Below are 13,457 nucleotides of genomic sequence, written 5' to 3'. Positions count from 1 at the left end.
ACTGGGAAGGAGGCAGAGTTGAAAGATGAGTGATATTCTGCAAACAACTTGCAGATTCAGATGCATAACCCTAGTGTTCAAGACTAAAAGACATATTGCACTAGAATTCCAATCCAAAACTAGTCATTTTTAGGTTGAAAAGCTAGAAAGCTGCTTCCAAAGGGCAAATGAAATACAATATACATCCAATTATAGCCAGGAAATGGGGCACAAGGAAATACAGCCACTTGCAACCGCTCGGAAGTGAGCAGAACAGCAGCCTGATTGGGGAACTATGTGGATTGATTCATAAGTCATGGCAACTATTTTTATTTCTCTCAAAAATGCGCCAACCCTGGAAATCTAATATACACGTTTGAAAGTGTGTGCAATATTACCACCAGATGAGAGGAGTGCAGCGGTATCTGGTAGGGGAGAGGCAAAAAAACCATGACATTTGGAATCGTTTTATTAACTGTGCTTTCAAAGTGGTCTCCTAGGTTGTCTTGTTTGTCATCCAGTTCATGAGGGATACACTATGAATCCATAGTATTACAAGTAATTTCTGCAGTACTACCTGCATTGTGCAGTACGGGAGCAACATCCAGAGCTGTTGCACAATGCCACAGTCCTACATGACAATGCTTTGAAGGATGTTAACAGTAAACATACTCATTCTTAAACTGATTGTGTGCTTGGTTTAGTGAAACAGCTCAGTAACATTTATTGTTACTTACCATAACAGGTGTTATCCAGGGACAGCAGGCAGATATTCTCTACATGTGGGTGACGTCACCGACGGAGCCCTCTAACGGACGTTTTCGCAAGCAGACTTGCTTGAAGACCTTCAAGCTTGCGATTGGCCCGTGCATGAGCAAGTGCCCCTCCCGCCCGACCTAGGGCATGCGTCTCCTCAGCGTGGCCTCAGTTCAGATAGCTAGCAAAGAAGCCAACCACAGGGAGGTGGGTGGGTTACGAGAATATCTGCCTGCTGTCCGTGGATAACACCTGTTACGGTAAGTAACTGTGCTTTATCCCAGGACAAGCAGGCAGCATATTCTCTACATGTGGGAGACCTCCAAGCTAACCAGAATGGGATGGAGAGAGAGTTGGCAATTTAGAACAGATTTCGCAAAATGGACTGGCCAAAATGGTCGTCACGCCTGGGGAAAGCATCCAGACAGTAGTGCGAGGTAAGCATATGAACCGAGGACCAAGTGGCAGCCTTACAGATTTCCTCGATCGGAGTCGAACGGAGAAAAGCAACAGACGCCGCCATCGCTCTGACCTTGTGGCCTGTGACTCGACCTGGCAGGGAGAGACCAGCCGGAGCGTAACAGAAAGAGATACAAGCGGCCAACCAGTTAGAAATGGTCCGCTTAGAAACAGAGCGACCCAAGCGATTAGGATCGAAGGAGAGGAACAGCTGGGGAGCAGAATGGTGGGGAGCGGAGCGCTGTAAGTAGAAGGCAAGCGCACGCTTACAATCAAGAGAATGCAGAGCCGCTTCTCCAGGGTGAGAAGAACAATGAATTGGTTGATGTGAAACTTAAAAACAATCTTAGGCAAGAACTTAGGATGGGTACGGAGAACCACCTTATCATGATGGAAGACAGTGAAGGGTGGGTCCGCCACCAAGGCTTGAAGCTCACTGACCCGACGGGCAGAAGTGAGAGCAATAAGAAACACAACCTTCCAAGTAAGAAACTTCAAGTGAGCCCGCGCTAGCGGCTCAAACGGGGGTTTCATCAAACGAGCAAGGACCATGTTAAGATCCCAAACCACAGGAGGAGGATTAAGGGGCAGACGAACGTGGAAAAGGCCTTTCATGAAATGGGAAACCACAGGATGAACAGAGATAGGCTTCCCATCAATCGGCGGATGAAAAGCAGCAATGGCACCAAGGTAGACTTGAATCGAAGAGGACTTGAGTCCAGCGCCAGACAAGTGTAACAGATAATCCAGGACAACAGATAAGGAGGCAGACAGCAGCTCCTGCTGTTGAGTAGCACACCAGAAGAAAAGCGAGTCCACTTCTGATGGTAACATTGGCGAGTGGACTCATTCCGAGACGCCTCCAGGACGTCCAGCATAGGCTGAGAGAACTGGAACGAGGGCATTAAATCTCGAGGAACCAAGCCGTTAAGTGCAGAGACTGAAGGTTGGGATGAAGTAGAGAACTTTGACTCTGCGTAAGCAGAGAAGAAAAAACAGGCAGAAGAGGAGGCTCCCTGGAACTGAGTTGCAACAGAAGGGAGAACCACGGCTGTCGGGGCCACCGAGGATCTATCAGAATCATGGTGGCCCTCGTGGACTTGAGCCTGACGAGAGTCTTCAGAATCAGAGGGAACGCATACAGAAACTGGTCCGTCCAATCCAGTAGAAAAGCATCCACCTCGAGCCTGAGAGGGGTGTAGACCCTGAAACAGAAGCGAGGCAACTTGTGATTGAGGGGGAGACGCGAACAGATCGATGTCCGGAGTCCCCCAACGAGCAAACACTTGATGCAGGGTCAAGGAATGGATGGACCACTTGTGAGGCTGCAGAAGACGACTCAACCTGTCCGCCAGACAATTGTGCTGGCCCTGAATGTAGACCGCTCAAAGGAATATGTTGCGGCGGATGGCCCAATCCCAGTGCCGCATCGCCTCTTGGCACAGGCATCCCGTGCCCCCTTGTTTGTTGATATAATACATGGCGACCTGGTTGTCCGTGTGGATCAGCACCACTCGGTTGAGGAGCAGGTGACAAAAAGCTTTCAGGGCGAGGAAAATCGCTCGAAGCTCCAGCAGATTGATGTGACAAAGGCGGTTGGCACTGGACCAAAAACCCTTAGTGCGAAGACCGTCCAGATGAGCCCCCCAAGCATAGGTCGATGAGTCCGTTGTGAGGACCTTCTGCGGAGGGGGGGCATGAAACAGAAAACCTCTGGAAAGATTGGAAGAGAGCATTCACCAACGGAGAGACTGCTTCAACAAAGGAGTCACGACAATAAGTCGAGAGACCAAGATCTCGATCCTGGTTCCACTGGGACACAAGAGTCCATTGTGGAATATGGAGGTGAAGTCTGGCAAAAGGAGTCACGTGAACCATAGAGGCCATGTGACCTAGGTGGACCATCAGGAGCCTAGCCGGGGCCGAGGACAGATGGGCTACCCTTTGGCTTAAACGAACAAGGGCCTCTTGACGAGGCCAAGGCAAGAAAGAGCGGAGAAGAACCGTGTCCAGGACCACTCCGATGAATTCCAGAGACTGGGACGGACAGAGGTGGGACTTGGGGAAGTTTACCTCGAAGCCGAGACTCTGAAGGAGTAAGATGGTCCAATTCGTCGCTCGCAGAACTTCGTGGTGCGAGAACGCTTTGATCAACCAGTCATTGAGGTAGGGAAACACCTGCAGGCCGCGGAGATGCAGGGCCGCAGCTACCACAACTAGACACTTCATGAAAACCCTCAGAGAGGCCGCCAGGCCGAAGGGAAGAACACGATATTGGAGGTGGAGATCCCCCACCCGGAATCTCAGATACCAACGAGAGGCCGGGTGTATCGGAATGTGCGTGTACGCCTCCTTGAGGTCCAGTGAGCACAGCCAGTCCCCCTCATCCAAGAGGGGGTACAAGGTAGGAAGGGTAAGCATTCTGATCCGTTCCCTGACCAGAAACTTGTTCAGAGCACGGATGTCCAGGATCGGACGCAAATACCCCGTCTTCTTGGGTACCAGAAAGTACTGGGAATAAAATTTGGTATTCCACTGGTCCAGAGGAACCTCCTTGACCTCCCGAAGGCGAAGAAGGGCCTGAGCTTCCTGCAGAAGGAGAAGCAGCTGAAACCGAGCAGAAGGAAACTCTCTTGGAGGAAGGTCCGGGGGCACGTGACTGAAGTGAAGGGAGTACCCCTCCCGGATGATGGAAAGCACCTAAGTGTCGGTGGTAAGACTTTCCCACTGGGTATAGAAATGATGGAGACGACCCCCGATGGGGAGGGGGAAAGGCTCCAGGAGGAAGGGAGCCCGAAGGCTCACACTGTAATTGTCAAAAAGACGGCCCAGTCTTCGTCGGAGCCGGCGGCTGGGCCTTAGCCTGATGCTGCTGCCGTTGTTGCGGCCACTTCGAAGGAGGCCAAGAGAACGCAGGAGTAGATTTCTGCGGATACCTCCAGAGAGGAATTTTGTATTGCCACGCCGGAGAGGTCTTCGGCTTAACTCTCACCAGAGAGGCGAAGGACCGAAAGTCTCGTGTTATGAGAGGCACTTAGTGGCTGCCTCTATGGAATCATCAAAGAGCTCATTACCCACGCAAGGGAGATTGGCAAAACGATCCTGGAGATTCGGATCTATGTCCACAATCCTGAGCCAAGCGAAGCGACGCATGGTGATCGCAAACGCCGTGACCCTCGAGGACTACTCGAAGGCGTCATAGGCTGCCTGAAACATATAGAGGCGAAGCTGGGAGAGAAGCACTGCTCCCTTGCTTCCGGCACGTCTGCCCGGAAAAAGTGGAGGGCTTCCACACAGAACCGGAGAGAGGACATCAAGAGAAAGTTATAGTTGAGGACAAGGTTCGCCATCATTGAATTTTGATAAAGGCGTCGACCAAACTTGTCCATCGTACTGCCCTCCCAGCAGGGAGGGACGGCTGCGTATACCTTCGAGGGGTTGGATTTCTTCAAGGAAGATTCAACCTCCAAGGATTGGTGAGAAAGCTGAGAACTTTCGAACCCCTTGACTGGGATCGTCCGATAACGGGACTCCAACTTGGAGGGAATGGCCGTGACCGCATAGGGGGTTTCCAGGTTCCAGAGAAATGTTTGTCAGAGAACCTGGTGCAATGGCAAGCGCAGTGCCTCACGGGGCGGATGTGCAACACCCATTTCCGCCAAGAATTCCTGTGTATAACGGGACTCAAACTGGAGGTCCAGATTCAAGGCCCTGCCCATGTCAGAAATGAAACGAGTGAAGGAGGAGTTTTGAGAAGAAGACTCATCCTCCTGAGGAGACCCCGAGCGAGATCTGGGGGCAGCAGAGAAAGAGGGAGAAATTTCCCTCTAATAGCATGCCGGAGCTTCGGAGTCCCGAGAATGGGAGAGCGAGGAGGCTCGGCTAAATCGCCTCGGGGGTGTCGAGGAACGACCCCACATAGGGTGGGTTGGTGAGATCCCGGAGTCTGAGGGACCAGCTTGTGGAGCCTCGGAGAAGACGGGGCAATGGAAACCTCCTCCATCGGTTTTGAAGAATGCACAGTAGAGTCCAACTCAAGGACCAGGGTGTGCCTGGAAGGATTCGCGATTGGAGACCTGCTCCAAAGGGGCGGAAAAGACCGCAGCTTTTTAGAAGAGGCATACCTCGACAAAGTAGCGGGTGAAAAGCGGGTCCCTGGAAAGTCACAGACCCCGATTCCAGAGAGGAAGAATCACTCGAGGGAACCCTGCGAGTCTTGCGGGCACAGCCCTGAGACACAAGAGAAGGACGCTCATGCTGGTCAGAACGAGACTGGGTCGAGACCGAAGTTAGAGGCGTCAAAGTCGGGACCAGTTGGCTCACCACCGAGGAAAGCTGCGTGGTAAGTATAGCCTTAAGCATGTCTTCGAACATAGGCACCGAGACCAAAGGTGGTTGGGTCTTAGGTGCAGCAGTGCGCTCCTTCGGGGGCAACCTCGAGGAAGAGTATTTCCTACGTGAGGAGGCACGCTTACAGTGATGTCTCGAAGACGCCGACGAGGCGGCACTGACATGAGACTCCGAGTTAGGCTTCTTTGCCGGCACACTTGAGGAGGAAAGAGGAGACTTACCCGAGGCCGGAGTAGCAAGAGGAGCCGAGGCCGGAGCCTTCGAGGCTGACGGGGACTTCGAGGCCGAGGCACCCAACGAGGGCGCCGAGGCCAAGCTTGAGGCCTGTCCCGCAGGATCCATGTGGCCAAAGAGTTGGAGAATCTTGGCCACTCTCCTTTGAAGAGCTCGCGGTTGCAAAGTCGCACAACGGGGACACGACTCAGCGCGGTGCTCTGCACCCAGGCACTCCACACACCAACGATGAGGGTCAGAGATGGAGATAACCCGGTTGCACTTAGTACAGTTTTTAAACCTGGAACGAGGCTGGGACATAAGAAGAAAATACAGCCGTGGCCCCGCAAGGCCAGGCAGCCAGAGTAAGACCGGGAACCCGGTCAAAAATATATGAACTGAAAAAAAGAAAAAGAAAGGAAAACAAAGACGCGGGTACAGTGACGCAACTGAAACTAACCAAACAAGCCGCGGTGCAAGAGGGACGATATCGCGCGAAGCAAGGGAGCAGTGCTTCTGGCTCCACGGAAAACAGAGAACTGAGGCCACGCTGAGAAGACGCATGTCCTAGGTCGGGCGGGAGGGTCACGCGTGCATGCGCGGGCCAATCGCAAGCTTGAAGGTCTTCAAGCAAGTCTGCTTGCGTAAACGTCCGCTAGGGGACTCCGTCGGTGACATCACCCACATGTAGAGAATATGCTGCCTGCTTGTCCTGGGATAAAGATATTAACAGTTAAACAGTTTGTTCTTTGTTGTTCATGTTGTACACTGTATGCCATTTTGCTTCTCCCCTACTAGAGACCATTGTACTCATCTCTCATCTGGTGTCAACATTAAAAAGTACACGTCACACACTTTCAAACATATATATTAGATTTCCAGTGCTAGCGCATTTTATGAATCAACCCTGGTATAAAGAATGATAAATGTGAATTTCAGGATTTGTCTTAAATGTGTAGTCCACCACATTATTCTCACCCCTGTAGTGAGCACTTTTCCTCCCTGATACCAAAGGACAGCCTTACCTTTCTAATGTCATCTAGACAAGTGATCTCTGGGGACAGCCCTCCATGAACACATAGAAATTGCTGATTTAAAAGGGCAGCGAGGGGAAGACAGTCAAACGCTTCCATGCATGCATCATAAACACGTTCAGAGTATTTGATTCTACCTATTTGGAAAAGGCATAGTAAAAAAAGAAAGAGAGACACATTAACATGTGTGCAAGGACTGGAGCTTCTGGAAGTTTCAAAATAATTTTCATCAGTTAAGCACTAAGGAGGGTAATTCTATACTTGGGCACTTTCCTTTATAAATCACTACTTTATTTATAGATCATTACTTTAATTGGGTATATAGATTTGATATACCATACAGAATGACCATAGAGAATGGCATGGGGACAAATTTGGCCCTGTCCCCGCGGGATCTCTATATCCCCATTCCATCCCTGCGAGTTCTGTTCCTGTACCATTCCTGCAAGCTCTGCCTTAATCACACAATCCTCAAAACACATGATTTTAAAGTGTTTGAGGCTTATGCAGATAAAGACAAAGCTTGCAGGAAGAGGGCAGGGATAAGGACAGAATTTGTGGGAATGGGAAAAGAAATTGAGATTCCTGTGTCATTCTCTAATTATGTGGTACAACCAAAGAGGTTTACATTATACAAGTATACAGATACTCTTCACTTATGTGGAAATACACTAGCCATTTAGCTGGCATGAACATCTAACTTCGAATGACATGCACGTAACTTATAGCATTCAGTAAGTTATGCTTCTAAGTATGAACTCCACCCAAGTGTATGCCTACCTGTACTGTATATTACACGCTATGAAGAGTAAACTTATATTTAGAGAATATTTAGGTTTTTTGCATTTATATACATATGTGCACATATGTATATTGCATTATTCTAATTATTTATGCAGAATTTGTGTGTACAGTGCACAGAAGTCAAAGAAATGAGACAGGTTGCTTCTCTGATGCTTTAACACTAACTTCAGGTGCTCAAGGTACATGTAAGCATAGATCTTTGTCTTATGCTAAGTGTTTGTACTACCTGTGGAGGAAAATATGATAAAATGATATTCTTTCCAGGCCTGCCATTTAGGGTAGGAAGGACAGGCATTAAATGTTCTTTAGTACTATTTCACAATTCTTCAAATATTCCACAAGAAGGCAGCCTAATAGACAAGCAAGAGGACAGAAAAAGCGTAGCGGGCTGAGGAGATAGTCTTGGACACGTTCAATCATTCTCAATATCACCAGTTTCATGAGAATTTTGCTGCTTTCCTAAAATTGGTCTGCTAGATGGCAAAGATTTATGGAAAGAGAGAGCGGGAAAAAAATGGAATTTGGGTACGTCTGTGCTTTATTAGGATAGCATAGATGCAAAGAGTGAATGTGTATGCACAGGTGTTTCCCCAGTTCATTTAGATCTACATTAGGAGATCTCTCCATTTACCATTGCAACCTTTCATTCACTCTTCAAATGAAAGGATCAAGAACCAGATAGCTACATTAGCATGACAATTTTACATTTCTCTATCTTATATTTTTGCTCTCCATTTCTTCCCTTCCATACTTACTGTATCCTAAGGGCATACAGTATAAGCAGCCACAAGATACAGGAGCCAGCAAAGAGCATTGCTCTCAGGTGTTGACATTTCTTTAAAAAAGTGCTTTTACCTGCATCCCACAGTTAAGTGCACTAAGTACCAACACAGTATCAGCAATTCTTGCAAGGCTAAGGCGATACTACCCCATTTCTGTTTTAAATTTAAATACCACCTCTCTACAGATAGTATAAAAGCACTCCTCTCCTGTGTTACATAACTACTTCAGGACCTAGCTAATGGTACATTTGTATGGAAAAATTATATTCTTACCTGTTAATTTTCTTTCCCTTAAACGTAGCAGATGAATCCAGAGACCAATGGGATAGCCCATATCTACCAGCAGGCGGAGATAGAGAAACTGATTAACAGGTGGTCCTATTGGCTGGCACTCCTCCTGTTTATCCAGTATAGCTCCTTGCCCAAGCATCCGTAACCATCAATAGGCATAGCATGTAAAAAACTTCTTTCCCATAACAAATCTCAAAATGCAATAATACAGAAAACAACCTGCCATAATAACAAACTGTGAAAGTTGCAAAAGAAAAAACCAAGACACAATATCCAGAAAGGGCGGGGCTCTGGATTCATCTGCTGCGTCTAAGGGAAAGAAAATTAACAGGTAAGAACATAATTTTTCCTTCCCTAGCAACAGCAGCAGATGAATCCAGAGACCAATGGGATGTAGCAAAGCAATCCTCAATCTAGGTGGGAAGCAAACGTCGCCTCCGCAACAACCGAAGCACAAAACGCCCCTACCGCATGTGCCCCCACATCCAAGCAGAAATGCAGAGAGAAAGCACTCTCGGAAGACCAATTAGCCGCGAGACAAATCTCCTCCAAGGAAAAAAACACTGGGCCGAGCCCAAGAAGTAGCCATCGCTCTGGCGGAATGGTCATGAAGTTCTTTCGCCAACTGCTTCCCTGCCAGCAAGCAAGCATAAAGAATGTCCTTCTGGACCCATCGAGCGAGGGAGGCTTCGAACTCCGCTATACGTTTGAGGCGTCCCTTGAAGAATACAAAAAGGAGATATAAACAACTAAAAGTCGTTAGAAACCGAGCTCGCGGAGAACGCTACGTAAATATCAAAAAATGTAGAGAATAAAAGCACTGCTCCCAATTTCTCCTCCCAGGAAGAAGGAAGGAAAAGCGAGCATGACATAAAAGAAAGGATGACACCCCCCAGAAAGAAATAGTGGTACCATCCGAACTGATACCCCATATTTTGGAAACCAGAAATAGGAATCCCCGTTGAACAAGGCCTGCAACATAGAAAACTGCAGAGCTGAAGCCATGGCCACAAGAAACCCCATGTTCAACGGCCCAGACCTTTAGAGTCCCAAAAGACAAGGATGAAATGAAGCCTTCGGTAAACTGAGAAGAAGTACGTGAAGATTGTACTCCAAACCGGGCTTTCTAAGAGGCGCATGAATATACCGCACTCTGTTTAGGAACTGAACTACATGAAGCTGAGAAGTAAGCGAAGAGCAATATACCAAGCCCTTGTAACAAGCCAAGAATGGCATTAGAAACTGAAGGGAATTGAACGCTAAGCCCTCGGCAATACACTTGTGCCAAAAAGGAACTCTGGAGTGGTTCAAACGTTAAGAAGCACCCAAGAAAGGAAAAACCTCCAAAAGGAAGCAGAAGCCACAGGAGAAGACGTCCGTAGCACCTGGATAAGAGAAGAAACAACCTGCTTCGCATAATCCTTACACGTCAGCCAAGATTTTTCAAAAAACTAGGTCGTAATACTAAAGTAGTACAAATATTCATGTTGATTGGACCCTAGGCGAGCAAAGCCGGAGATACCAGGAAACTTCTTAGTCCGGCTGTCGAAAGACTCATCAAATCCGCATAGTAAGGATGGCACCGCCAATCCAGAGATTCTACAAATACTGTGCCCAGAAAGCAAGCTCGAGATGGCAAATCCAAGCCATCATCAGCCAGCGGAAAACACTGAAAAAGAGAAGGTAAAGGCGAGAAAAGAGCCATGCAGCTACCCCATCTAACTCCCACTCCCTGGGCCCGTCGAAGAAGCTAGGAAGCTTAGAATTGAGAGATGAGGCCATGAGGTCTAGGTCAAGGAGATCTCACGTCCAGAAAAAGAGCTAGAACGCCTGAGCCACAAATCTCAATATCCAGGATGCAGAAGATTACACTATTACTAACATGCACACTTTCCAGAGCGTACACAGCGCTGTACACTGTAACATATAAGAAATGGGCCATGCACAGATTCCGCGGAGAGAAAGTCTATCCAAACTCTTATCCTGATCCATAAAAGGATCTGCCAACAGAAGACGAAGATGAGAGTCCACCCATTGAAGCAGAACAACTTCACCTGCCAACTGAGTACAACACCTACTGCCCAAGCTGTAGAGAAATACCCCCATCCTAATACTGACCAAAAGGACCCTCAGCGGCAATCCGGAAGAATGATCTGAAGCTCCAGAAAGATAGCCTGACCCTGCTCAAGAGTAGAAGAATGAACAAGTACTGAGTTACCTCTGAAGACCAGACTTCTGGAGCTGAGGATGGAAGCCACTGAGCCCCCCAACCCGACAGCCCGGGATGATCGGTGGTCATGAGCTAGTCCAGCAAAGACCGAGGCATGCCTTGAAAAGAGAAATCACGCTGAGCCACCAAATCATACAGAGCGATGCAGGAGGAGCATACCAAATAATTGGAGCCCTGAGATACCGGGAACCACCGGAACAAAAGCGACTGCTGTAGCGTAAGAAGGGGAAAGCAAGCCGAAGTTCCCAGTGGAGTCAGCAATATGGATCCCAGATACTGTACAGAATCCCATACTCTTGGTCATGGTAAGCGAAGAAGAATACCAATCTGAGACCGAGACCCCAAGCCCAAGTCTCCGGAAAGAAACACGTCTCTACTATATGAATAAAAACATCACTCCGATATACCTATAAATAGTACAGGAGAAAAGAGCGCTGTGCAAATTCAAAGATGCACGTGTAAAGAACTGAGGAAGATACCACCCTTTTCGTGTCAGTCAAATGGCCCGACTAGAAGTCGTCCGAATCAAGCAGGCAGTTAAGAAGAAATTAGATGAATCGCCTGGTAGCGCCAAAACGGTACCACCGCCCACATCACCTAAAACGTTCGTGAAGCCTTGGGTAGGCGAAATGGCATGTGCCAAAACCGAAAGCGCTGCTCCAAGAGAGGCAGGCAAACCAAGTGCCGATTCGGAGTCCATAGAGAAAATGTAAATATACTCCCAGGTTGTCTAACCCAGAGAAACTAATTCAGCAGAATGGGATCCAGCCTGCCCAATGCCCCCGTCTCGGGCACCATGCAGTAAGTGGAACAACGTCCCTTAGTTCCCGAAGAACTACAAGAACTGTCCTGAGGACCAGTAACACTGAAAAGGGAAACACAAAACATAGAGACTCCAAGAACGAACTGGAAACCTGAGGAGGATGCAAAGATGCAAGCATCCTGAAAAATCTTCACAGTCCACTGACCTAATCTAATCTAATCTAAACCTTAAGTTTATATACCGCATCATCTCCATGAAAATGGAGCTCGACTCGGTTTACAAGAACTTAAAATAGTGGGTAGAGAAGAAGAAAAAGGATTACATGAACTTATGTGTAGAAGGGGGGAGAGAAAGGGGGGAAGGATAGAGCTACAATTTGCTGAAAAGCCAGGTTTTCAGTTGTTTGCGGAATAACTGAAGGGAGCTCAGGTTCCGCAACGGGGAGGTGAGGTCGTTCCAAAGGGTAACCCAATTATGCCAGTTGGACTCTGGGTCTGTGTGCTTAGGAGAAGGGGGAAGTTGGTTAAGAAATTGGGTCCAGAACAATTCGCTCGTGATTTTTTTGCGGTAGGTAATAGATTTTGTGGGCCGGGGTGGAGTATCTAGATGAGACATGAAGATGGGGAGGCAGAAAGAGCCTAGAAGGTGGTCAGACCACGGGACAAGGTCCCAGCGGGCCTCTTCGGCAGAAGTTTTGTGCTCAGTCAGGTCAAGGAAGCTGATGATGTCTAGTTTATGTCCTTTATCATGGGTAGGTGTGGGTGGAGGAGTGGTGAAGCCAAGGGAGGTGAGGAAGTCTTTGAATTCAGTTGTGTCCATGCTGGTGTTATCGTCAAGGTGGAGGTTAATATCTCCTATGATCAGTAGTCTCTGGAATTTTAGGAAGTCTCTTGTTATAGTCTCTAGGACAAGTTCAGAGGATTTATTCCAGGGGATAGGAGGGCGGTAAAGAAGCAAGATGCCTAGTGGGTGGGGTTGGAGTTCGTCTTTAACTGAAGCTAGTAAGAATTCTAGAGAGGTATGGCTGCCCTTTTCAAGGAGCTGAACATTGAAGAATGATTTGTAAAGCAGAGCCAGGCCTCCTCCTTTCCGGTTGATTCTGGGTGAGAAGAGGCCGTGGTAGCCAGGGGGGCAGAGTTCGTTTTGTGTGAAAGTATCGTCTTTTCTGATCCATGATTCTGTGATGCACACGAAACCTGGATCGGAGTCATCGAGTAGGTCTTTTATTATTTGGGTCTTGTTGCGGACTGATCTGGCGTTACAGTAGAGTGTGGGGACCGGGGTGAGAGAGACAGAGGTGAGGTTGGGTAGGTTGGCTGGAGGGACAGGCTTTAAGAAGGAGTGGTTTCTTCCTCTGTGTTTTTTGTTGTGATGAGTTCTAGTGTGTACTAGTGTGGGGATTCTGAGGCCTGGGCAGGTGTTTGAGACTGTGGAGTCGGGGAGGTTGGGGGGGGAGAGATATTTGGTAGTGGGAAGTATTGGTGAAAGAGCAGAGAAGTAGAAGGAGGAGCCAGGAGAGTGGCTTCATGGTGGGAGCGAGAAGAGATGGTGAGAGAGGGTTTGGGCAGAGCTTGTCAGGCAGGAGGTGGGAGAGATTAGTGCTGCTAGTAAGATGTAGGCTGAGGAGGGGCTAGGCTGTATAAGAGGTAGTAGTGATGGGCAGAGCAGGCTAAGTAAGTGGTGGTAGAGCTAGACATGCGATGAACATGCGATAACAGTAGAGGAGTAGTACAGGCTATATATGCAATGTCAGGCTAAGATATGCAGTAGCTGGTTTTACATGCGGTTATACTTAT

The 13,457-nt window shown here is 48.2% G+C and overlaps 1 protein-coding gene across 4 annotated transcripts in view; it reads right to left on the bottom strand.

The window, feature by feature from the left end:
- Positions 1-13,457, bottom strand: part of PPP3CC (protein phosphatase 3 catalytic subunit gamma) — a 178,308-nt gene that overhangs the window by 77,225 nt on the left and 87,626 nt on the right. For all 4 annotated transcript variants that reach the window (XM_033950201.1, XM_033950200.1, XM_033950203.1 and 1 more), the window contains one exon: positions 6,783-6,928. In XM_033950201.1, the coding sequence (XP_033806092.1) occupies positions 6,783-6,928 (146 nt within the window). The remainder of the gene's footprint in view (positions 1-6,782; positions 6,929-13,457) is intronic.

The sequence above is a fragment of the Geotrypetes seraphini genome, chromosome 6, assembly GCF_902459505.1.
Source record: "Geotrypetes seraphini chromosome 6, aGeoSer1.1, whole genome shotgun sequence".
Lineage (NCBI taxonomy): Eukaryota > Metazoa > Chordata > Amphibia > Gymnophiona > Dermophiidae > Geotrypetes > Geotrypetes seraphini.
This window is presented reverse-complemented; position numbering and strand designations above follow the sequence as displayed.